Consider the following 26,635-nt stretch of genomic DNA (forward strand, 5'->3'; position numbering starts at 1 on the left):
ATTGAGCATGAGGCCATGATTGATATTATGAAAAGCATGGGGTTTAATGAAAAATGGATCAGCTGGATTCGATGCATCTTCTCCTCAGGTAAATCATCAGTGCTACTTAATGGAACACCTGGTCGGCAATTCCTTTGTCAATGTGGAGTACGGCAGGGCGACCCCCTCTCTCCTCTCATTTTTGTACTTGCGGCCGATCTTCTTCAAGCAGCCATTAACGATGCTTTTCAGCGCGATCTTATACGCCTACCTTTTGACACTATCTTGATCATTCCGGCATGCACGCAACAAGCTCAGATTGTCAAGACTATACTAACTGACTATATATGCCTCCTCAGTTGGACTAAGAATAAACTTCCACAAATCTACTCTTATACCAATCAATTGTGGTACAGAAAAAAGTGATGAGATTGCCAACATCTTCGGATGTGTCGTGGGGAAAATGCCATTCACTCACCTTGGGCTACCGCTTGGCACTACGCGGCCCTCTGTCCAAGAGCTTATGCCCCTTGTTTGCTCACTCGAGCGACGTTTATCTGCCACCCTCAACATGGTCTCTTATGGCGGCAAACTATCCCTTCTCAACTCGGTCATTACATCGCTCATTATCTTTGCCATATGTACTTTGAGACTGCTGATGTCTACTACACAACCTTCTTCTTGTAGACGTTGTTGGGCCTCCAAGTGCAGAGGTTTGTAGGACAGTAGCAAATTTCCCTCAAGTGGATGACCTAAGGTTTATCAATTCGTAGGAGGCGTAGGATGAAGATGGTCTCTCTTAAGCAACCCTGCAACCAAATAATAAAGAGTCTCTTGTGTCCCCAACACACCCAATAAAATGGTAAATTGTATAGGTGCACTAGTTCGGCGAAGAGATGGTAATACAAGTGCAATATGGATGGTAGATAATAGTTTTTGTAATATGAAAATATAAAAACAGCAAGGTAACGAATGATAAAAGTGAGCGTAAACGGTATTGCAATGCTAGGAAACAAGGCCTAGGGTTCATACTTTCACTAGTGTAAGTCCTCTCAACAATAATAACATAATTGGATCACATAACTATCCCTCAACATGCAACAAAGAGCCACTCCAAAGTCACTAATAGCGGAGAACGAACGAAGAGATTATGGTAGGGTATGAAACCATCTCAAAGTTATACTTTCAAATCAATCCGTTGGGCTATTCCTATAAGTGTCACAAACAGCCCTAGACTTCGTACTAGAATAACACCTTAAGGCACAAATCAACCAAAACCCTAATGTCATCTAGATACTCCAATGTCACCTCAAGTATCCATGTGCATGATTATACGATATGCATCACACAATCTCAGATTCATCTATTCAACCAACACATAGGACCTCAAAGAGTGCCCCAAAGTTTCTACCGAGGTGTCACAACGAAAACGTGTGCCAACCCCTATGCATAGGTTCATGGGCGGAGCCCGCAAGTTGATCACCAAAACATACATCAAGTGAATCACGTGGTATCCCATTGTCACCACAGATACGCACGGCAAGACATACATCAAGTGTTCTCAAATCTTTAAAGACTCAATTCGATAAGATAACTTCAAAGGGGAAACTCAATTCATTACAAGAGAGTAGAGGGGGGAGAAAACATCATAAGATCCAACTATAATAGCAAAGCTCGCGATACATCAAGATCGTATCACCTCAAGAACACGAGAGAGAGAGAGATCAAACACATAGCTACTGGTACATACCCTCAGCCCCGAGGGAGAACTACTCCCTCCTCGTCATGGAGAGCACCGGGATGATGAAGATGGCCACCAGAGAGGGATTGCCCCCTCCGGCAAGGTGCCGGAATGGGTCTAGATTGATTTTCGGTGGCTACGGAGGCTTCTGGCGGCGGAACTCCCGATCTATTGTGCTCCCGGATGTTTTTAGGGTATATGAAGATATATAGGCGGAAGAAGTACGTCAGGGGGGCCACGAGGGTGGAGGGCGCGCCCTAGGGGGGTGGGCGCGCCCCCTACCTCGTGGCCTCCTCGAAGCTTCCCTTACATGCACTTCAAGTCTTCTGGGCTTCTTTCCTTCCAAAAATGAGTTCCGTGAAGTTTCAGGTCAACTGGACTCCGTTTGATTTTCCTTTTTTTCGAAACCCTAAAACAAGGTAAAAACAGAAACTGGCACTGGGCTCTGGGTTAATAGGTTAGTCCCAAAAATGATATAAAAGTGTATAATAAAGCCCATATACATCCAAAACAATAGATAATATAGCATGGAGCAATCAAAAATTATAGATATGTTGGAGACGTATCAACTGCCAACAAAGATCATTGAGTTACTGGACAAAATAAGAAGGAAATGCTTGTGGATCAAAAAAAACGGATCATGGCAACAAAATTAACTCCCTTGCTTCCTGGGACATGGTGTGCCGGCCCAAGGCCAGTGGTGGCTTGGGAGTATTAAATCTGCGTGTCCAAGGGGATGCCCTATTGCTAAAATATCTCCACAAGTTTTACAATAAATGGGACACACCATGGGTGCAACTGATTTGAGACACTTACTACACAGACCAACTCCCACATGCTTCCGACCCATGCGGGTCGTTTTGGTGGAGAGATGTGATCAAGCTAATACCAACTTACCGGGGTATTTCAAAGGTGAGCGTGGGGAATGGTGAAAATGTACTCTTTTGGAAAGATATGTGGAGAGAGGAGATACTCGCTGAATCATATCCTCGAGCTCTCTCATACGCCAAAAATGAGGATCTGTCTGTCAAACAATTCTTGGGCATCACCACTTTACAAGAGGCGTTTCATTTACCACTCTCCCCACAAGCACATGCAGAATTGAGACAGTTACAATCTGAAGTTTCCGAAGTTCAGCTCTCCAATGAGATTGACAAGTGGACATATGTTTGGGACACCAACCTTTTCTCTGCAAAACAATACTATACATTCTACTTCATAGAAATTCAAGTGCATGAAGCTTTCGGATGGATTTGGAAATCTAAGTCAACCATGAAAATAAAAGTCTTCGGGTGGCTGCTACTTTCTGACCGCCTCAACACCAGGAATATGCTTAAACGACGACATTACAATATTGGAGATGTTCATGACTGCATTCTTTGTGGATTACCAATTGAGGAGACGTTGGAGCATCTCTTCTTCGAGTGCCACTTCAGCTCTGACTGCTGGTCCCACCTTGGCCTCTCTTGGCCTCAGGGCAACACAAGATTAAACAACATCTCCAAAGCAAAAGAAGACTGGAATAGGCCACTCTTTATGGAGCAATTTTTGCTGGCTGCCTGGAGTATATGGAAGGAGCACAATAACAAACACTTTAGAAAGATCATACCCTCCAAAACTTCCTGGTTGGATAGACTTAAGGCTGACTTTTCCCTGCTCACCCATAGGGTTAGAGAAGAACACAAACAATACATTTCAATAATCCTTGCTTCCCTGTAAATTAGCACCTGCATCCCACGCCCAAAGGGGGATGGATTGTAATTAAAATGTACAGAGACACTAACTTATTCTAATATATAACAAAGTGGGAGGTACTCCTACTATTTCTGGTCAAAAAACAATGCTCTTGTTGCAAGATCTGGTCTTCTCTGATTTCCTGCAACAAGACCTTTGTTATGAAACCTCATCTTGTATAACTTTCTGCAACAAGACTCATGTTGCAAAACCTCTTCTTCTTTAGTTTTCTGCAACAAGACCCTTAGAAAAAATGCAACAACATCTCCCGCCGCGTCTAATTTTCTGCAACAACATTTTTCACGCGTCTAATTTTCTGCAACATCTTTCACGCGTCTAATTTTCTGCAACAAGATCCTTGTTGTAAAAAATGCAACATCTTCCATTGCATCTAATTTTCTGCAACAAGACCCTTGTTAAAATTAAAACAACATCTCCCCCACATCTAATTTTCTGCAACAGGATCCATGTTGCAAAAATTGCAAAAACTACATATATGTTTCTCTGAAACTACAAATTGGATAACTACATGAGTTACAGAAGCTTTGGACTAAAAAAACCAGGAAACACATCAATCCTGCATCACTATTTTCCTGCAGCACATCAAGTTTGTACCACTAATTCCGTACAACACATCCACTAATTCCGTACAACACATCAAAATCATGCATCACTAACTTCCAGGTGAAAATGCTACAGAAGTTTTGAGCTATAAACATTCAGACAAGCAACACACCAAGGGGATAGCATGAGCTCCAGCAGCGCATCTAAAAGTCAAATAAAAAATTATGCAACACTAGATCTGCCACATCCAAATGTGTACTACACATCTACACCACCTATAACATCTACTTCATCCACCTCGGTGGCAACGGCGAGAGCGTCTCCCTACTATGGAGCACCGCTACAATGAGTCGTGTAGTCGCCGGGGAGCTGCCGCGTAGCAGGGGATAACCATCATCAGGGCCGACCAAAAAAATGGGCGGGGGGGGGGGGGGGGGGGGGGGAGCAGCGCGGCAACACCTGCTTGTGTTGCCGTCATCGTTGTCACCGCACTGGATGCGCCGCGGTCGCCCCACACCATCTGCCGCTGCCGCCCCCTGCTCCCTCCCAAATCCCATCGCCGTCTCCCTCTGTCCTAGCCACCCACACGAGTCAACTGAGCTGCAGGCGTTATCCAGTTGCACAAATGAGTCCTAAAACAACAGGTAAGTTTCAAAAAAACGTCCATGCGTGAGGCGGAAGCGGGAACGATCTCGTTCATCAGATCGACAGACGATCAAACGGACGAGGAGCCGGCGGACGCGTGAGCGTTATCAGTCGGTTGAAGGTAAGCTTTTCCCGGGGGACTCTACGCGTCGGCCGGCGGAAAGATCCGCCGCCTTCGCATCCTTTTGATCGGGGCCATCCAGTGGCCCCACTCCTTCCTCGCCATTGCAACAAACCTCTTGTTGCAGAAACATTTGCAACAGAGGTCCTCTTGCGGAGTTTTTTTTCGTGTGAACTCTTTTGAAACATGAGTGTCGTTGCGAAAGGACTTCTGCAACACAGATGATGTTGCAAAAAAATTGTACTAACTTTATGCCAACATGGGTATTGTTGTGGAAGGACTTCTGCAACACAGATGATGTTGCAGATTTTTTTGTCTTAACCTTTTTGCAACATGTTGTTGTTGCGAAAGGACTTCTGCGTCTAGTGGTGAAGGTCCTGGCCGGTTGTGCATCGGCTGATCAAACTCATATCTGACGGCTGGGCATGTGACGGAAGCTTGTATCTGACAGCTGCAGATGCGAGACGTGGATCTGACGAAATGAGTGGCCAAGCATTATCCTCTATCATTGCAACAAAGGTCGTGTTGCGGTAACTTTCTGCAACACGGGTCATGTTGCAGAAAATTTTGGAAAACATAGGTAAAGTTGCAGATTTTTTTTGTAATAGAGGCATTGTTACAATCTTTTTTTGCAATGGAGGTCATGTTGCAACTTTTTTTTTGCAGCAGACGTCATGTTACAGAGGCCTTGCTGCAATTAATTATTGTCGTAATAGTAGTTTTGTTGCAGAAAGAAGAGATTGTGGGAAGTTAGGTCCATCCCGTGAGATGCGTGGCATCCAGCAAGACGGTGGACGTGAAAGGCTCTTAGTCAGAGTCGCACCGTATATAAAAATAATCCAACAATGGACCCACATGGTGTAGCGCCCGGCGGACACGCAAGCTATAATCAGCCGGTTGATCAATAACGTTTCCCTTTCAAATATAGAAACCATTTGATCTTCGGATTTTTTCGGTTACAAACCGAACGTTTTTTGGTTAAACCAATAGAACCAAAAATAGCTCGGATTGAGCTAAAATCTGTTCCTAACCCTTCAGCCTCACCTTCTTTTATAGGCCCCCCGCCTAGCGCACTGCAGCTCGGTAGGCGATGTGGTACTAAACATCTAAACCGCTGGAGGTTGAACCCACTAGGGCACCTGGCGCGCGCGATAATTAGTTAGGCCTCAAATTGTCCAGCCCATACAGCCGCTTTCGTCCAGCGATCCACGCGCAGACGACTACATCCATTCGATAAAAAAACACTAGTAGAATGCCCGTGCGTTGCTACGGGCACAAGAGAAATATAGATGAGTCCAAGAGCATAAGTTGTGGCCATCTTTTATCTTCTCCACGAAGATGTTGTCCCTCAACTTTTCTACATATACAGGTAATATATACTTTTAGATATATACCAAGATTGTGGGAAGACATAAGGTAACATTTCATATCTCGTTTCCTTTCCATTTCCTCCATATTCACCATCGCAACAAGACGTGACATCATGTGCATTCTCCCGCAAAAAAATAAAAAAAATGTTAATTCTCCCTAGCTGCCTTCTATTTTCTGACAAACCTTGGACCTCACCTCCGACCTTGCTATCACATAGTCATCTCTCTTCTCTTTCATTGTTCATATCCTTTCCATCAACGGATGATAGTACATTACATTTAGTTGAAATATATTCAGCCAAGAAAAAGGGCTTTGTGTGACCCACCTCCACTTAACCATGTGTAGTGCTAAAGAAAGACGGCCAAGGTCTGTTTGTTAAAGGAGAATAATCTCTTTCTAATAATAAAAAAGCACGGAATGCTTCTCATCGTTCGTCAATAAAAATAAAAATACCCTCAAAGTTGCTATAAATTACCCACCATGCCATCCATTAGTGGAAAATATGATTTGACTAGTAGAATGCCCGTGCGTTGCTACGGGCACAAGAGAAATATAGATGAGTCCAAGAGCATAAGTTGTGGCCATCTTTTATCTTCTCCACGAAGATGTTGTGCCTCAACTTTTCTACATATACAGGTAATATATACTTTTAGATATATACCAAGATTGTGGGAAGACATAAGGTAACATTTCATATCTCGTTCCTTTCCATTTCCTCCATATTCACCATCGCAACAAGACGTGACATCATGTGCATTCTCCCGCAAAAAAATAAAAAAAATGTTAATTCTCCCTAGCTGCGTCCTATTTTCTGACAAACCTTGGACCTCACCTCCGACCTTGCTATCACATAGTCATCTCTCTTCTCTTTCATTGTTCATATCCTTTCCATCAACGGATGATAGTACATTACATTTAGTTGAAATATATTGCCCATCTCTCTTCATTAGTTCAAACTTTTGAATAAGTTGGCTGAAGCATGAATCAATATGGTATACAAGCCAAGAGGTCTTTTGAGTTCAAGACCCCACCAACGCAGTATTAAAATAGAAGATCCTATGTTCTACATCGATCACACATCTAAGCACTAAATAAGCCTAAATGTGATAGTGCATTACATTTAGTTGAAATATATTGTCCATCTCGCTTCATCAGTTCAGATTTTTTAATGAGTTGGCTGGAGCATGAATTCAATAAACACCTCACGTTAATATTCTCTCATTGTCACATACATTTGAAAACAGTGATGATTGTCATGTGGGCGATGTTTTTGTCGATAATCTCAAGACCAACTGGCTCAGTATCTTGGAGGTGCTCATATGGGTAGAGTGTGCATGCATGCGTTCATAAGGATGAGTGTGTGTACCTGTTTGTAAACATCGGCGTTTGTACTGTGTGTGTTTTAACTTCAGAATACACAAGAATTATATCACAAGCACAAGTGTCAAGATATAACAACATGATGGTTTTCAAATTAAGGAGTTCTGTGAATATACATTTCTTGCCAAAGGAAACAGGAATATACATAGCAACTGGTGAATAAAGTCATATGGAGGATATAGTGCACCCCCTCCTCCCATGTAAATTCAACATGTTAATTGCTTTGCATCCATTTTATAAACCAAGCCTTGCTTTAGTTGATGCCACCTAACAAGAGAATAGGCAAACATATGTACATGATTACACAATACATTAATTTCAGTGGTATTTTTTAATATGTTCGATGCTAGGCTAGCATATTATCAGATCAACAAACAAAACTTCAACATTCATTCAGAAACTCGGGTAGGTGACGTCTAAATATTTTACCAACTTCAACAAGATGGAAAACAAATAGCAAGAAATATATGCACAATACAAAAGTGTCTCTTACCATGACAACACCCAATATAAATTAAAAATACGAAAAAGTTGTTACAGTAGTACTATTACTTACAACAAGAATTGTATGTTTCCTAAGCAAACTGCAACTTTCTGGAATAAATGTTTCTTGACATTCAATGTTCATTTTAGAATCCACGTAATGTGTTGTGGAATAATTGTTTCTTGAAAGTCAACTTTCTGTATAGCGTAATTTCTTATGCATGAGAGATAAATAATGCACAAAATATAGAACCATAAGATAGCTGGAAGCCTGCTACTGTAAATTGGTGAAACTATGAGCCAGCAACAGAATAACATGGAAAGCAAGTATGAGAAATATGAAACTGCTATTCCTCTGTACAAAGCCAATACGAATTCCAGCCCATGCTATTAGTGAATCCTGTTGACCATGAAGAAGCTAAATGGAAAAATACTACTTTTTATATAATAGAAAATAGACCGCAAGAAGACACGAAATAACAAAGAAAAGCAAAAAAAAGTTTAGAAGGTTGAACCTAATGCTAGCACCATGGTAATAAACCCATGTCTACAAAGGAACATTAGCATTCAAATGTGAGAGCTCAGTAGCTTGTCATGTCTATATTTTGTTGCACTTGTATCTGATTTGAAATTTAAAGAATTATGATGAGAAACTCACGTAGAACTGCAGTATAATCTTTTGAATAAACATTGTCAATTGTCTAAGAGTGCTAACATTTAAACTCATTCAAAATGTTGGCAAATGGAATGAGAAATGTAATACCCGAGATAATACATTATAAGGCTACAACAAGTCCCCTCCAATTTTTAGGAAGCTCTCCACTATATGTGTAGCAATGAACCAGCCTCAAAACCCATTATAGACTGCCAGATAGATATTTGTTTCTTCAATTTCTAACAAACATATAAAATATTGATTGAGAAGCACTCCTGCTTACTACACAGTGACTCATAACATCAAAGTGCAGGAACAAACTTGATTTTGTTGAACAGATAAAATTCACCTTGTTCTTCTTCACCAAAGTCTTCCCCAAGATTTTTCATCTAGTCTTCTTTCCCATATATATTTTTTCTTCAGAAAGGAGGCCTACCTAGGCTTCTTTCCCATATCTGCACAAGTCATGCTTAGAGCTGGTCCTTGTGAAGCACTAACCTACCTTGGCTCAACGCCAATGTGCATCAGCCTATCAAAAGCATAGGTGTAAGAATCATCCATGTACTCTGCACAAACAAGGGAAAAATCGTATGAGCTTTGATGCTTCACTATATTATAGTTTAGCAGAGGAGATAAACGGGCAGAAGTCTGGATGTATAGTAGTGGGGAAGCTGAGGTTACCTGGATTACCGATCAAAGGTGCCTTCCATTTGCCCTTGTGGTTCAGGTTCCTAAATTTTTGAATGCACAAAAACTTATGCTAGAAGTTGGACGCCCGAGGTATCCTATGCCATTTGGGGCGATGGAATTTCAAGTAACTGCTTGTTGAATTGATGATATTGCTGGGCATTGAATTAACTGAATCAGAGTGACTTCTAAAGATAGGGCACGATAGAATCACAAAGCATAGAAAAAGTAGATAAGTTTGTGTGAGATACTCACAGTCAATAATTTAGAAGCTTCTACAATACTAAAAAATGCACTACATAGATATTATAGTTGTATCCACTATTCTCTTAACGAGCATAAATTGTAGCAAATTAAGCCAACATAATCCGCCTGTAATACTTAACCAGTGTCCAACATCCTTGAGTAACAAAACCAAGTATTAATGTTGATCACTTACAAAAGAAATGGGCTACAATCACAAGATAAATGACATGGAAAAGGTCAACCGAACCTTTAAAAGTGGGAACTGTAGCGTCAGTCCAATTCCGCTGCCATGGCACCATTTTTTGCTGCACCTAGTGCCACCCAAAGTTTGTCCTAATATTCTATTGCTAGTATATAAGTTCTAAAGTATTTTACTAACAAACAAAAAGGTGGGAAAAATGTGAATCTGCAAATTACGAGGACAAAATAAAATCAGAAGTCCAAACGGATGTGTTAAGATCAGTTTATACGTGCAGCCAAATGTTACAAAGCTAGCTTACATGAGTTCAATCCACCAGAATCGAGAAGATGCACAAAATGTCAGGAAACGAATTACAAACACTACCATTTTAAAGAACAAAAGGTAAACATAGTCCAGCCTTTCAGTGAATACTGAAGCGGAAAATAGAAATATTTATGAATCTCCAGAACAACAAAATAACATAGAGTGGAAGCTTAGAAAGATATAGTAATGCCTCGCCAGCGTCACCTTCAAAGTTGCATATGTTACACCCAGACACACATAATGACACAAAAGAATTATGCTGGAATTTAATGTTCGGGCTAGAAGTAATTTGTTTCCATTTTATTGTACCCAGATTCTATTGGTTACTTTTCCTACTGAATTTATCCTGCATATAAATAAGGGTTACTAAATCGTTGGAACCTAATCATTGTCGGTACCAAATTTTTGAACCATACTCCTAAAACAAGTAGTACCGATTGTTCCGCATAATGCATATAAGGTGTGTCAGTTTCTATCCGTGGCTCCCTGCTCCAAGTACCCCGCCGGTGAATCTTATGGCCGAAAGGCGACCGTGTGAAGCGATGGCGTCTGGTCGTAGGCGTCTGCTCATGTTTCTATCCATATAAATGTCAAAATGTCAAACTAGATGTGTGTGCTAGAAGATTGTTCCTAATTCAATATAAATGGATAATTTTTTACTGTTGCCCTTTATTTCTTGAAGACCAGTCAGTCTAGTTTTCCCTAGGTTCTGAAATCGCTGCATGGGCCCTCAACTTCTTCAGGTTCGGCTCTTGTGCAGATACAGTTAGCCTTTGCACTACAAATTTATTAGCAAAACATATGTTTCCTACATAGAACATAAAGCTAGCCAATCTCACCGAGAAATCATAGTGCCCTGCCTGAAGTTCCTGAAGCTCCTGTATGCCAAAGATGTAACTCCGTTGTTGTCTGAGCTTCCACTGGGCAATGTGTAGACAACTCTAAGCTTCATTTCCTCAATCATCATATCAGCATCCTTGTTGAACTGAAGAATACATATATATATATGGAATATAGTTGGTGGAATGCTAATCATCCAGAGCCTGATGACATTGACAACACAACACTAAATCATAGAAACCGGTGAAATTCCATAAATATCTTGAAGAAAGATCGATTCATAAACTTAGGTGGATGGAATAGAACACATATGTGTGTGCTCGTTTCATACTGCTGGGTGGACGGGATAAAATCGCCATGGACACTCTCTCATTGGACAGCATCTCTACTGAATAGGGAATAATTATCTCTATCAATAAGCAAAAGCAAACAACTGAAACAAGATAACTATATCACTTCAGTCCTTACATTGAGACACCAATTTGATCATAGAAGACCATCTATAAAAATGCAGAACAACATGGGCCTTGGCCTCAATTCGGCGACCCAACTTCAATTTTGAAAGCCTGCAAGCAAGCGAGAGATAGGAGTGAGCACAGTAATCTGAAATCAAATGAGAGAGTGTCAGCATTGTCGTCGTGCTCCCCTGCTCAGGCCATCTCGGTGCAGCCACATCCCGTTCAGAAAATGTTCGATAAATGAATTGAATTTATTATATATGCTTTCATGTAATCACCAATTTTTGTAGTTATAAAATAATAGATTGACTTGGGATTTCCAAACATGTTGGTGTCAAATGTATATTTACTCACTTAACATTGAACTATACAATATTGTGTATAGGATATACTGTACTCAGGCATGTAAATACGATAACTTTGTCATGCATCATTCATACGAAGCTCATTCTCACTTTTCTCATTCATACGAAGCTCATTTGTTCTCCTTCTTTATTTGTATCAGAATTTCTGAATTTAATGATGTTGTCAGTTCTGACCAATTTGTTCAATGCACATACACATTTAATCAACCAGCACCATTAGCCATTTTGTGAAAACTAAGTAAATAGAACCATGCACTACCCGAAACTACATGATGCCAATGTCCTTACCTTTGTTGCTTGCAAGAATGCATACTAAAAATTGGGCAAAATCGTAGCTCTAATCATGGCAGTCCTTGTTAGTTGTCGTTAATCTACATCTCATAGAAATATTATTTGCTGAAGACAATCTCACAAAACAAATCTGAAGAGTTTTATTAAAACTCAGCTAGATTCCTTTCCCAAAATAGTACTCAATTCATCCCAAAATAAGTATCACTGGTTGAGTTCAACTTTAGTATTTTGAGATGGATGGAGTAGTATTTTATACGAAGAGAATTATATAGGTTCCACACTTACAAAGATTGGTAGGCATAAATATGAGTACTATCCATGGAAGTCATATTCAGTACTTCGATGGAGAATATCAGTATCATCTTTAGAAGAATTTAGCACCATGTTCTAATTTAATTACACGGACAACTATTTGCAGAGCCATGATGATGGGAACGTCACTGCAGTCACTGATTAGCTGATTGCTAGTAAAATATGAGTACTGCGGTGTAACGAAATAGTGGGACAACGGTGCATTCATGTCATGGCGGACCTGGTAACATGAGATTTACATCAAAATTAAGAGCAAAGCTTGTAACAGCAGATTGTTCCTAGGAAAATAAATAAACAAATAGAGCAAATAACCAAATTCAAACCAGGTACCATTTCAGTAAAATCTGCAAAATGATCCTACAAAGCATTGCAACAAATTTGTTGAGCTACCTCAAGGAATCTAAAAATGCCAAGACCGGAAGATCGACACTTACTATATCAGGCGCTTCCTTATCATCTCATCCATGATAATCTGAACAACCGAGCTTCAGAAGTTCATAAGTATCTGCTAGATCACTCAATCTTGTATTCCTGTTGTAGGGCAAAATCAACAGTTAATTGCCTTAAGGTTTCAGATACAATAGATAGATACGTAAGATGCATCATTATGGTGTACATAGATGAAGCATTATAAGATGATGACACTGTTTGTCCCAGATAGTTTCCCATCGCTTTCACAGTTTCCCATCTCTACCCATGTTTCTATGCATTTTGGATCATCATCTATAGAATAACGAAGTCTTGAATATCAGTTTTTTTTGCCACCACACGGTACTTCCTAAAATTAGGTGGTTGCTTACTGTCAACAAAACAAGATTTTATGTTAGAAATAATAAGGGCATGTACTGTTTAATACAGATTCTGCGCAGTCAGACTTCTAATCCTATTGGTGACTATAGACAAAGATAAGATACGAGGTAAACAACTAAACACACACCCTTGGGACATACACGGAAGAGATTCAGGATTGTGTTTCCAGTAACGGTATACCTCTGGCCATCGTGTTTCTAGTACCGGTGTGTGCCTCTGGCCATCGACACGAAGAGGTTGCAGGAAGCGGAGGGCCTCGACATCAAGCCCCAGCCCGTCAATGTCGCGACGCTCGGCGAGCAGGCACATATGCGTTCACGCGCTCGTCTCCCTGCCGCGGTCGAGCGTCGCCAAACGTCCCCACACAAGCTTTGACTCCATGAGTTACATGCTCCTCTTCCCGTGACGAGCGCCGCCTGCCTGTCCCCTAGATCCAGCCTCGACGTGACAACGTCGAGCGTCACCGCCTCTGATTCCTACGAGCACGAAGCCGAGGGCTCCAGGAAGAGGCCGGAAGAGGATAGGTGTAGCGGAAGAAAACCTAAGCGAGCTGTGGGAGGGAGGGGAGAAGGGACCACGATCTCGCTCGGGTAAGGAAAGCGATAATTGGGGAAGGATATATTCTGTAGTTATTGTGAGGATCGTGTGAGAGGATTTCTTGGGCGACATAAAAGTGTGTGGGAGGGAGCGAAGGTGGAGCTAAGTATGGAAAGAGATCGGTGGCTTCGACGGTTGTATTTTTTTCCGAGCGGAGCTAAGTATGGAAGGAGATCGGTGGGAGAAATAAATGTTGGAAATATGCCCTAGAGGCAATAATAAAAGCATTATTATTATATTTCCTTGTTCATGATAATTGTATTTATTCATGCTATAATTGTGTTATCCGGAAATCGTAATACATGTGTGAATAACAGACACCAACATGTCCCTAGTAAGCCTCTAGTTGACTAGCTCGTTGATCAACAGATAGTCATGGTTTCCTGACTATGGACACCGGATGTCATTGATAACGAGATCACATCATTAGGAGAATGATGTGATGGACAAGACCCAATCTTAAACATAGCACAAGATCGTATAGTTTGTTTGCTAGAGTTTTCCAATGTCAAAGTATCTTTTCCTTAGACCATGAGATCGTGTAACTCCCGGATATCGTAGGGGTGCTTTGGGTATACCAAACGTCACAACGTAACTGGGTGACTATAAAGGTAGACTACGGGTATCTCCGAAAGTGTCTGTTGGGTTGACATGGATCAAGACTGGGATTTGTCACTCCGTATGACGGAGAGGTATCACTGGGCCCACTCGGTAATGCATCATCATAATGAGCTCAAAGTGACCAAGTGTCTAGTCATGGGATCATGCATTACGGTACGAGTAAAGTGACTTGCCGGTAACGAGATTGAACGAGGTATTGGGATACCGACGATCGAATCTCGGGCAAGTAACATATCGATTGACAAAGGGAATTGCATACGGGGTTGATTGAATCCTTGACGTCGTGGTTCATCCGATGAGATCATCGTGGAGCATGTGGGAGCCAACATGGGTATCCAGATCCCGCTGTTGGTTATTGACCGGAGAGTCGTCTCGGTCATGTCTGCTTGTCTCCCGAACCCGTAGGGTCTACACACTTAAGGTTCGGTGACGCTAGGGTTGTGAAGATATGTATATGTAGTAACCCGAATGTTGTTCAGAGTCCTGGATGAGATCCTGGACGTCACGAGGAGTTCCGGAATGGTCCGGAGGTAAAGAATTATATATAGGAAGTGCTGTTTCGGCCATCGGGACAAGTTTCGGGGTCACCGGTATTGTACCGGGACCACCGGAAGGGTCCCGGGGGTCCACCGGGTGGGGCCACCTATCCCGGGGGGCCCCATGGGCTGAAGTGGGAGGGAACCCAGCCCATAGTGGGCTGGGGCGCCAACCCCCCAAGGGCCCATGCGGCTAGGGTTGAGGGGAAACCCTAGAGGGGGCGCCCCCTTGCTTGGGGGGCAAGCCCCCCACCCTAGGCCGCTGCCCCCCTAGTAGATCCATCTACTAGGGCCGGCGCCCCCCCTTGGCACCCCTATATATAGTGGGGGAGAGGAGGGACTTCATACACCAGCCCCTGGCGCCTCCCTCTCTCCCCGTTACGTCTCTCTCGCGTAGTATAGGCGAAGCCCTGCTACTGTGACGCCCTGCATCCACCACCACGCCGTCGTGCTGCTGGATCTTTGTCAACCTCTCCTTCCCCTTGCTGGATCAAGAAGGAGGAGACGTCTCCCGTCCCGTACGTGTGTTGAACGCGGAGGTGCCGTCCGTTCGGCGCTGGTCATCGGTGATTTGTATCATGTCGTGTTCGACTACATCATCACCGTTCTTTTGAACGCTTCCATGCGCGATCTACAAAGGTATGTAGATGCATCCAATGACTCGTTGCTAGATGAACTCCTAGATGATCTTGGTGAAACGAGTAGGAAATTTTTTGTTTTCTGCAACGTTCCCCAACAATAAATCGGAGAGGGAGGTGATTTGTTTGGAAGGTGATCTCCTGTATATGGTATTTTTTCTGAATTCTTAATTACCAAATATTTACATGATTGAATAAAATCGATACCTGCCAAAGCAAGCACGAATAAATGGAAGGAGTATCAGACACGATTCAGTTTTAAGTGTGAAGAAGAAAAAATTAACGTGGGAGTGTGTAACACCCCGGATATAACTTTCCCTATTTGTACTCCAACTCTTGCCATTTCCGGCGTTAAGTTATATTTATTTCCTCGGGTTCGGGTTTTTGTCTCCGTGTGTTGTTATCATTGTCATGCATCTCATATCATGTCATCATGTGCATTGCATTTGCATACGTGTTCGTCTCATGCATTCGAGCATTTTCCCCGTTGTCCGTTTTGCATTCCGGTGCTTCGTTCTCCTCCGGTGGCCTTTTCTAGCTTTCTTTTGTGTGTGGGGATTAAACATTTCCGGATTGGACTGAGACTTGCCAAGCGGCCTTGGTTTACTATCGGTAGACCGCCTGTCAAGTTTCGTACCATTTGGACTTCGTTTGGTACTCCAACGGTTAACCGAGGGACCGAAAAGGACTCGTGTGTGTTGCAGCCCAACACCCCTCCAATTTAGCCCAAAACCCACCAAACTCTGCTCCATGTCCTAGAGCGTTCGATCACGATCGCGTGGCCGAAAACCGCACCTCATTTGGACTCTCCTAGCTCCTCCTATGCCTATATATACACCCCCCATTCTAATTCGCGGATCCTCTCCCCCCTAACCCTAAAAATTTTCCACCTCGCGCGGCCGGACATTGTCCGCCCCGCGCCGGACATCGCCGCCACCGCCAACCGGGCGCTGCCACGTGTCGCCGCCGCCTCCTCCACCGCCGCGGCCCGCCAGGCCTAGGGACGGCCCCCGCGAGCCCGCACCGGGCCGCCGCCTCCTCACCCGAGCGCCGCCGCCTTCGTCCTCCTTCGCCGCCCAACGCACCCGCCGGCCGCAGCGCCGCCCGGCTCCGGCGAGCTTGCCGGCTACCTCCACCGCGCCACCGCGGGCGACCCCGCCGCCTCGCCGACTCATCGGGCCGGCGCCGCCCCGCCGCCTCCACGCCGCTCCTCTCCGGCGACCGGTGCCGGATCCGGCCGCCCCCTCACCATCTCCGGCCACCACCCCCGTCTCCGGCCGGCCAACCTCGAAATCCGCGCTCGGTGAACAGTGCTGCTACAGTAAACCCTAGATCCAGATCCGAGGGTTGTTTTTTTCACTAAGTCCCAGATATTTTAGCTCATATGCCCATGTTCGCGGCTCCGTAACTTTGCATCCGTAGCTCCGATTCATGCATATAGCATATCAAAATGTTCGTCTCAGAGAGTACATCATTTCATTCCATTGCATCATTTTCATTTGAGTTCATCTTGATGCCCGAAATGCTGTTGGAAGGAGGCTTCGTGAGTTAATTGTCAGATCTGCTAGTTCATCTTAGACTTTTGTCATTTTTGCCATGATTGTTGTGTGCATGATATGCCTGTGAGTCCTTCATATATTTTGTTAAGGATTTTGTTATCTTTTCAGAGGTGCAACCCATGCATTTTTGTGATGTGTGTGGTGACTTGTGCAAGCTTGCAAAGTGAGGCACCCGGTGAATCTGTTTTCAGGGACTTAGTGATTTCACCAAGTCCTGGGATTGTTTTTCTCACGATGCCATATGTTCATGTTGTTTCCTAGTGATCCGTGCCTCTTTTGAGGATGATCAGTAAGGGAGTTTTGTTAATCTTGTAGTGCTCTATCCATCCATGTCTTTATTTGCAATTATGGAGCACCCTAGCTTGAGTCAATCGAGCTCTATTTTTGCTTCGTTGCGAATCTGGGCAGATCGTCAACTTGTTTGCGATTTTGCCGATGTTATTGTAGTTGATCCGTGCATGATATGCCATTGTTCTTGCCATGTCTAGCTTGTATTTTGTGCCTTCTTTATGGATGTATACTTGTCTTGCCATGACTTGCACCGTGGTGAGTGCATCGAGCTCGTAAACATGCCTTCGTGAGTTATGTTTCAGCATGTCCCAGTTTTCATTAAGTCTGAAAACTGATTATGTTTTTGCTATGTTCGTGTGCTTGTTAGTATATTTTGTGATCCCTTTTGGCTCAAGGTCACTAAGGGACTTTTGTTAAGCTTGTTGAGTAGCTCCATGCCATGTCTTTCTTTGTCATGTTCAGGTCCTGTAGCATGTTATTTTGTTGCTCCGAAGAGGGCTATATGATCTGAAATTTCAGACAAGTGTTAATTTCACTAAGTCTGAAATCTGTTTTGCATTTGCGTTTTTGCCATGCTTGTTTGAACCTCAGAATGGATTAATTGGCCATGGCTCAGTGCTAGTCTTTTGTTAAGCATCTTGAATGATTCCCTGCCATGTATTTTGTTGTCTTGTTTGGTGCTGTAGCATGTTCATTTCATTGCATTTAGATGCCTACTTGCTGTAAATCGCAGACCGGTGTCATTTTGAATCGCTTGCCATTTCCAAGCCGTAACTCCGATTCCGACGTTCTTTATATCGTTTTCAAGCGATTTCATCTCATCTTTCCAGTGGCACCCTTGGAATTCCAAGTTGAGGCCAGCTTCATGCATTTCCTGTCATATCTTGCATTTTGCATCCCGCATCGCATCCCGCATAGCATATCATCTTTGCATCGTGTTGTTTGAGTTTACACGTGGTTGATTGTATCCTTGTTGCTTGTTTGTCTTGTTTGAGTAGAGCCAGGAGACGAGTTTGCTAACGAGGAGCCCGTTGAGTTTGCTTGTGAGGATCCAGTCAACTCTGACAACTGTGCAGACAAGATGATCATACCCTCGAAATCACTACTATCTTTGCTATGCTAGTTTGCTCGTTCTTTTGCTATGCCATTTCTACGATGCCTACCACTTGCTTGAAAGCCTCCTAAATTGCCATGTCAAACCTCTAACCCACCATTGTCCTAGCAAACCGTTGATTGGCTATGTTACCGCTTTGCTCAGCCCTTCTTATAGCGTTGCTAGTTGCAAGTGAAGATTGGAGACCGTTCCTTGTTGGAACATCTTTTATTTACTTGTTGGGATATCATTATATAGCCATATTATCTTAATGCATCTATATACTTGGTAAAGGGTGGAAGGCTCGGCCTCTCGCCTAGTGTTTTGTTCCACTCTTACCGCCCTAGTTTTCCGTCATATCGGTGTTATGTTCCCGGATTTTGCGTTCCTCACGCGGTTGGGTTATAATGGGAACCCCTTGATAGTTCGCCTTGATTAAAGCATTTCCAGCAATGCCCAACCTTGGTTTTACCATTTGCCACCTAGCCTTTTCTTTCCCTTGGGTTCTGCAGACTCAAGGGTCATCTTATTTTAACCCCCCCGGGCCAGTGCTCCTCTGAGTGTTGGTCCCACCGAGCGATGTCCGGGGCTACCAGGGGCAACTCTGGGCTGGCCCACCCGACGTCTGGCTCATCTGAGTGTGCCCTGAGAAAGAGATATGTGCAGCTTCTATTGGGATTTGTCGGCACATTCGGGCGGTGTTGCTGGTCTTGTTTTAACCTGTCGAAGTGTCTTGAGTTACCGAGATACCAGTCTGATCGGAACGTCTTGGGAGGAGGTCTATTCCTTCGTTGACCGTGAGAGCTTGTCATGGGCTAAGTTGGGACTCCCCTGCAGGGATTGAACTTTCGAAAGCCGTGCCCGCGGTTATGGGCAGATGGGAATTTGTTAATGTCCGGTTGTAGATAACTTGAACCTTAATTAATTAAAAATGAATCAACTGAGTGTGTTACCGTGATGGCCTCTTCTCGGCGGAGTCCGGGAAGTGGACACGGTGTTGGAGTCATGTTTGCGCAGGTTGCTCTTTAGTTTCTCGCTAGTGCTTTGACTCCCCTTCTCGCTCTCCTTTGCGAATAAGTTAGCCATCATACTTGCTAGTCGCTTGCTGCAGCTCCACTCATATATTTACCTTGCCATACCCATAAGCTTAAATAGTCTTGATCGCGAGGGTACGAGATTGCTGAGTCCCTGTGGCTCACAGATTACTATTACACCAGATGCAGGGCCTGATGATTCCGCTCCAGGAGACGCGTACGAGCTCAAGTGGGAGTTCGACGAAGACTCTCAACGATACTATGTTTCCTTTCCCGATGATCAGTAGTGGTGCCCAGTTGGGGTGATTGGGACCGTGTCGCATGTTGGGTTCTCTTTTATTTTGGCACCGTAGTCGGGCCATGAGTGTTTGGATGATGTAATGTTATTTATGTTCTTGATTGACGTGGCGAGTGTAAGCCAACTATGTTCTCCCCTTTTATTATCATATTACATGGGATGTTGTGAAGATTGCCTAACTTGCGACATATGCCTTCAATGCGATTATATCTCTAAGTCGTGCCTCGACACGTGGGAGCTATAGTCGCATCGAGGGTGTTACAGAGTGGTGGTGGGACGTGAGATGAAAATAAACCGGACGAAAAAAACCAGACGAAAGTGGGAGGACTATTCAACCAATTCGTCCATTAGGAGTAAAGATCCCGTCAATCAAACTAAAAAAACAATTTTCTCTAAAAAAAAACAATCTGTCGATCGCCTTTGTCGATACTCAGGATGATCGGCTTGGAGAGGGTCCCACTAAGTGGGTCATGGCTTTTGTTTTGGCAACAAGGTGGGTTGTGGCTTCGTGGCCGTGGGAGATGTGCAGGATTGACGTTCTTTCCTTTTTTTTCTGCTTGCTCCCTCGTGTACTGCCATCTAAATTCTAATGCCTACGACCAAATCACATAGACCCTCGAAACCTGCCTAATCCCTCATATTTGCTACCAATCATGTCTGCCATCTAACGATCCTATGTAAGTACACAATTCACACAAGAAAAATCTAACCTACATACACAGACCTAATCACGTGACCACAAAATTTTTTGTTGTTCAAAAGCTCGCGCCAACTTTGGTTATTTTGGTTATTACCGAAACCAAACCGAAATTAAATGGTTACTACTGAAATCGAACCGTATCTATGTACAAAACCATATAAACTGAAGTATAAAAACCGTTTAAACCGAACTGAATCAAACCGAAAAAACCGAATGCACAGCCTGACCTCCGCCAGAATGAGCCGCCGACGCGCCGCCGTCGCCGTTCCCATACCAGAGCCGGGCTGATCTTGTTGATGACAGCGGGGAAGTCTTCGTTCACGTGCCCCTAGGGACCAGCGTCCCAGAGCCGCAATTGTCGTCGTTGAATTCTTGAATAGATGTGAAGAACCTCACACCAAATCTCATCGTTGCGTACGCACGACAAGAAACTCTAACCTCACCGCTCCAAGGAGCTTGCAAGAATCTACATCGGAGCTCCGTCTAATTCGTCCCAATGAACGAACTTGAGAAGTATTGAAACTCAGAAGACTGACTCGAAGAAGAAGCATCACCATCCGCTCGAGCGTCGCCCCTGCGAGAACTAAAACCCTACCTATCTAAGCCGTGGCACTAGGAATATCCTCCCTGCCATCGACCGACAGAGTGGCAGGCGGAGGGGAGGCGAATCCACGGATTCGCCGGCGGAGACCAATGGGAGGAAGGCTTTCTCTCCTCGTCTTGCGAGAGGGGAAAGAAAAAGCTATAGGCGCGTCTCAAGTTACACCCATTGTGAAAACCGACCATTTGACTCATGCCAGACGGACCCAAGAGTCGGAAACTGTCATTTCGAATGCTCACAAAAGTAGAAGAGGGTAAAACTGACACACTTTTCCTAAATGGGATATAACGAATGAAATTATACTAAAGGGTTGATTAATGTCACAACTGTCAAATTAGGGGGGAAACTAAAATTCACTCTTAATTTAGTGTCAAAATACATGTGAACACCTTTTGAGTTCTTTCGCGGATAAGATCAGCATCGAAGATTAGATCTCACCAAAGCTGTTGCTCACATGCTCCTGGGTGATCTTCTGTAGTCGACTCAACGTCATGGAGAAGGAGGTATACACTGGCATGTTCAGTCGGTAAAAGCAGGTGGACGATGAAGGGAGATGCTCCGAGGTCTTCAATGATGCTTTAGATATGACTAGACCACTACCTAGGTGTAGCCCACGGAAACCGTCAAATGGCAAATACTCGACAGAGGTCCAGAAGAAGAGCAATCGTCTCTGCTCTTCAATCATCATGCTCGCCACGGCCTGTGAGATAAAAATAGGAGGTGGCTATTACTAGTTGCAAAGAACATAATATGCAAATTTAAGAGTGAGTGAAATCTTGCCTTATCTGAGAAAAAACATATCCAAGAAAAATTAAGTTTTTTATTGGGAAGTGTATTCGAACAGAAATAAAGTAGTTGCACATTTTAAAATTTGGGAAGCAGATAGGCGCTAGCAGCCTGAAAATTTACAAGGGTCAGTCGATTTCGCCCCTATTATCTCAACTGTTGGTCAAAGATTCAACAAACAATACTTCATCTTCAACCTCGAACCAGTACGCAATGTTTCTCTTCTTCTTCTCAATGCCGCCGATCCAGCTCAGGCCTAACTGCATGCCTCCTCCCGCGATGCTTCAGGGATTGCTTAGCTGCCCCGCGCTCCCCTCAACCTCCTCCCACTGCCGGTTTTGCCACAACCCTCGGTCGTCCCTCTAATCCTGCGAACCATCTGAAATTTCCAGGCGAACCTACAACCGCGCCCCTAAGATACACACTGAGGCTGCTGCTTCCCCGAAGAACCTGTATCCCCCAGACCTTTAAGATAGACACCGAGGTTGCTGCTTCCCTGACAAACCCGCACCCCCGATACCCCTAATATAGACAAGATGAAACCTATCCCCGATGGTCTCGGTGCTTCGCGTGCCTCGTGCTTCCTTCCCAACAGAAATCGAATGGCCCGGATTTCATTTTCACGTGACTAATGTCTAGATAAACTGTTAAAATTTATTACAACTTGGTATGATGTAAAAAAGAACTATTCTCATGCGACCTAGAAATATGAGGATTTCAATTAGTATAAAATTTGCACTGGAACATGGTAGTAAACTCTAGAGCAACGAATAAACTAAGATTGGAGAGATCATATACCTTCCAGAACCAGTTGATCTGATCATCTTGTTGGGTGAACCCCCCCTCATATCTGGTATATTCTTTCCATTCCTGCACATCAATGGCGCCGATGCGCCCGCCCAGCATACTGTCAAGATCTTTCAAATGCAAGCTCAGGAAGAAAAGTTTCCGCAACTCCGGCTTTACGAGCATGTAGGAAAACCCCTTAGCGAAATGAGTTAGTTGATCTTTGGTGCTGGCCATGAAGAGACTTTGGATCAACAGCTCGATGTACTGGCCTCTGTTCTTGCTATCGACAGCGATATCTCTCCCTCCCGGAAGGAGCTCGATGACCTCCCCTGAGCCAAATACCCCAACTTCCCTCGCAAATGTGAGACCCAGCGCGTCTGAATCGACGAGATCAGGATCCATCTCTAGGATTTTCTTGCAGCTTGCATGCGTGCTTGGGTCTGCGTCTGCAATGTCATCCAGGGTGAGAAGCCTCCCGGCTAGCTGAAAGAAGAGCGTCCGGTCAAACCGAACCCCCACCGGGACATTGTGCATCAGGGCCAGTCCGATCATCCGTCCCGCAAAATCGAAGTACTTCAGCTGCAGTGGATCCGCTCCAGATGCTGCTTCCAGCCGCAATGAACGATTGAATACATTAGTCACGAAAAATGGAATTTGATTTTGAATGTATTTTCTAGATAATGAAGGAAGTAAAGAAAATTAAACAGGATGTTTTCACCTGGATTCAGGAAGAACCTTTGCTGGTCACGCGGACAGGGCGAGAAGAGGCCGTGCCGCGGGTCGAACAACGCGCGACACACCAGGGAGATCCACTCCCTTGCTACCCCCTCGCCAAGGGCCTCCTCGTCCAGGAACTCCACGAACAGGCGGCCATGGAGCACGTGGCTCGCTACCTCGGAGACATATCTGAAGGAGTCGGGCAGCAGCTGCGACCGATCAATGAGCATCTCGAGCGCATGAGGCTCATCGTCAAACAGCATGAACGCCGACGACGTTGCGTCCATTTCCGGCAGCATCGCTCTGGCGAAATGCATCCGCACCTCGAACCCGAGGAGGTCCTTGTGCTTGACGACAATCCGGCCGATGTCCTTGCACCGGCTCCTGTCGGCGCTGGTGCCGAGCACGAGCGCATTCAGGCACGCCGCGTGCGCCGTGCAGGTGGCCCGGATGGCGCCGGCCAAGTGGCAGTCCGTCACGGACCACATATCCAGTTGGCCTAGCACCACCCAGATGCTGTCAACCGTATCCTGCTGGTGCTGCTCCAAGGTCGCCAAACCCGGCAAGATGTTGTGAGTCGCGTCCTGCTGCTGTTGCTCCTTCGACGGCGAGGCTCCCTCCAACCTCGTCATGAATGCATTGACCGAAATCAGCAGGGACATCGCCGTCCGGGACAGCACCGCTCCCACAGGACCGTCCTTGCGCTGTGCGTAAACCTCCCGGCGCCGGAAGTAGCACACCAGTGCAAACAATACTCTGAACACAAAGAGCTTATCATCCGGGGCCGCCCACCCTGCTGCCATGTAGCGAATGATCACGTCCGTCGCATCTTTGGCAATTGGTATTAACCGCTCGATCAACCACTCTTGAGGCATCTTCGGCATGCGTAGCGACGGCGTCCGCTCGAACAAAGAGAGCACCGCCGCCAGCCTGTGCCTACACTTCTCATAGAGCGGGTCGCTTCTGCCTTTGCCGGAGGCGGCGGGTATCAACCGACACAACTCCAACCAGAGTGGGAGAAAGCACACCTCAAGGCGAGGGAGTATGCCGCTTATCTCCGGATACAGGAGGCAGATGATCGCCGAATTGGCTCTCAAGTGATGCAGCATAGAGCCGGAGGAGTAGAGGCGGACCAGAACCCCGATGACACCGCTGCGGAGGAGGACGTCGAGGTACTCCACGGCCGTCCCTGCTTGTCTCTCGTTGGTAGCTTTGGCGCTTGCGAGGAACTTCTTGACGAGCAGGACGATGTCCCTGGTGTAAAGCATCTTGGTGACATGCTCAAAGTCGGTCCACGGTGAGCAGTTGGGTAGACCAAGATGCCGCGCCAGTGGATCAATTTGGACTTCACCGTCATGTATGAACCTCTTGAACAACTCGGCAGTTTCGTTAGAGACGTCCATGTCAGTTGTGGCCGCCGCGGCAATCTGAGATGCGAGGCTCCATGCGTCGGGATATCGGGTTAAGTGCAAAGTGGCGCCGCGCGGGAGGTCAAGCTCGTTGATTTTCGCCTCGAGGTGGAGGTTCCGACACTCGTGCACGGCGTGGAGGTCGCTTCTTCTCCTGGGTCCCACGTCCACGAAGCGACCGAGCACCTCGCCTAAAGTGTCCTGTGGACCCGCCACGACCACGGTCTTCTTGCCGTCGATGCTCTGTACCGTGAGCCGGATGGCGTCAGATGAGGAGTTTGACTCTTGAGAGATAGCGACGACATTGGGATCCATGACTCGCAAAGTGCTTTATACCAGAGCCAGCAGCTAGCGGTGGTTGACCAACCAATAGAATCCTGCCAACTCAAAACCTGTTCTTTGTTGTATCTCTGTATTTCACTGTCTTCTTCATTGAAGCCACTGCATTTAAATAGCTGGGGCCCATCGTGATTTCGGCCATGCCACTCGCTTTAAGCATACGGCTGAGACCGAGTCAAGTCTCTCATTTCACACTCGTACATGCGTGCATTTAAAAGGATCAACCTCTCTCAATTTAAACTGATTTGAAATCCTGCCCAAGAATTGATACACGTATCAGTTTTTGTTTCACATTTTTAAACTTCCAGTTTTATTAACTTTGATACACATATCAATTTCTATGTCAGTAAATGTAACAATACAGGTTTGAATTCTTTCTATCACATATTTCAATTATTCCAACAAACTAATTTCATTCATTTTAGAAACTAATTCCAATAGTTTCAGCAAAACTTATTATTTCAAAAAATGAGTGTACTACAGAAATAGCAAAAAATAAAATTCAATCTTTTTAGATTTCATCATGAGTTCCGTTATTCCAATTACACATATAAGAAAAAAATTGACACAAACAATTTCAATTTATATTACCATAACTTGTTCAATACAAATAACACTGATATAACAAATTAAACATGTAAGAAATACCGGTTTCATATATTTCAGACAAGTAATTTCATATATTGTCACAAATAAGTGAAACTGGCTATTCAAATGGGTGACATAAACAATTTCAATTTCTTAAAAAAAGGTGATTTTAGCTATTCCAAATTCAATTTTACTCAAAAAGAGTGAAATTCATTGCAGCTAATGTGACACAAACAATTTCAATTCATATCTCAACAACTTTTTAAATAAAGATCAGACTGAAATAACAACATACACACTTAGAAATACCAATTTCAAATATTTCAGACAAGTAATTTCATAAAAAAATCACAAAAAAGTGAAACTGATTATACAAAAGAGTGACATGGTTTTTTAATTTTAATACGCGAAATATTTCATACGCATACGAGTTTCACTATATTTTCACTTCTAAATGAACGAAGTGTATTTCAGTTATTTGAATATCATATTGCAGAAAAGAGTGAAACTGATTATTTTGAAGTACTGACATAAACCATTTAAAAAATGAACCTAAAAGTTCTCATTCACATAATGAAGAAACAACAGTTTCAGAAATAGAAACATGCATTCCAATTTCTGAAAAAATTGCATTTCAACCAATTTTTTTCCAACTACAATTGCGCTTCACATCATGGGTGTTAGTTTCACAAATCTGCATTTCACATCAGATGTAGAAGTTCGACATATCTACATATCTATTTCAGTTTTGGAACAACAATATCACATATATCACACAATCTGCTATTGATCTTCCCATCAATTTCAATTTGGCACCTTCACTTCCATCAAATATAATAGTTACATATATCA

General features: G+C 44.1%; 1 protein-coding gene across 1 annotated transcript; it reads right to left on the reverse strand.

Moving 5' to 3' along the window:
• Nucleotides 1-21,430: 21,430 nt before the first annotated feature.
• On the reverse strand, nt 21,431-25,435 carry LOC125525504 (E3 ubiquitin-protein ligase UPL5-like). Its single transcript, XM_048690515.1, has 3 exons — nt 23,449-25,435; nt 22,740-23,332; nt 21,431-21,855 (listed from the first exon to the last, which is right to left on the reverse strand). Exons 1-3 carry the CDS (start codon nt 25,169-25,171, stop codon nt 21,583-21,585), a joined length of 2,589 nt encoding a protein of 862 aa, XP_048546472.1. The 5' UTR covers nt 25,172-25,435; the 3' UTR covers nt 21,431-21,582.
• Nucleotides 25,436-26,635: the final 1,200 nt, after the last annotated feature.

The sequence above is a fragment of the Triticum urartu genome, chromosome 7 (genome assembly GCF_003073215.2).
Source record: "Triticum urartu cultivar G1812 chromosome 7, Tu2.1, whole genome shotgun sequence".
In the NCBI taxonomy this organism is placed as follows: domain Eukaryota; kingdom Viridiplantae; phylum Streptophyta; class Magnoliopsida; order Poales; family Poaceae; genus Triticum; species Triticum urartu.

What these genes read in the sequence shown, in the direction of transcription:
- LOC125525504 (XM_048690515.1), bottom strand. Translation starts at nt 25,171, where the DNA reads ATGGATCCCAATGTCGTCGCTATCTCTCAAGAGTCAAACTCCTCATCT. An exon ending in AAGGTTCTTCCTGAATCCAG is followed by an intron (nt 23,333 to 23,448) that starts GTGAAAACATCC and finishes GGCTGGAAGCAG; the next exon opens with CATCTGGAGCGGATCCACTG. An exon ending in AGATCAACTGGTTCTGGAAG is followed by an intron (nt 21,856 to 22,739) that starts GTATATGATCTC and finishes TTTATCTCACAG; the next exon opens with GCCGTGGCGAGCATGATGAT.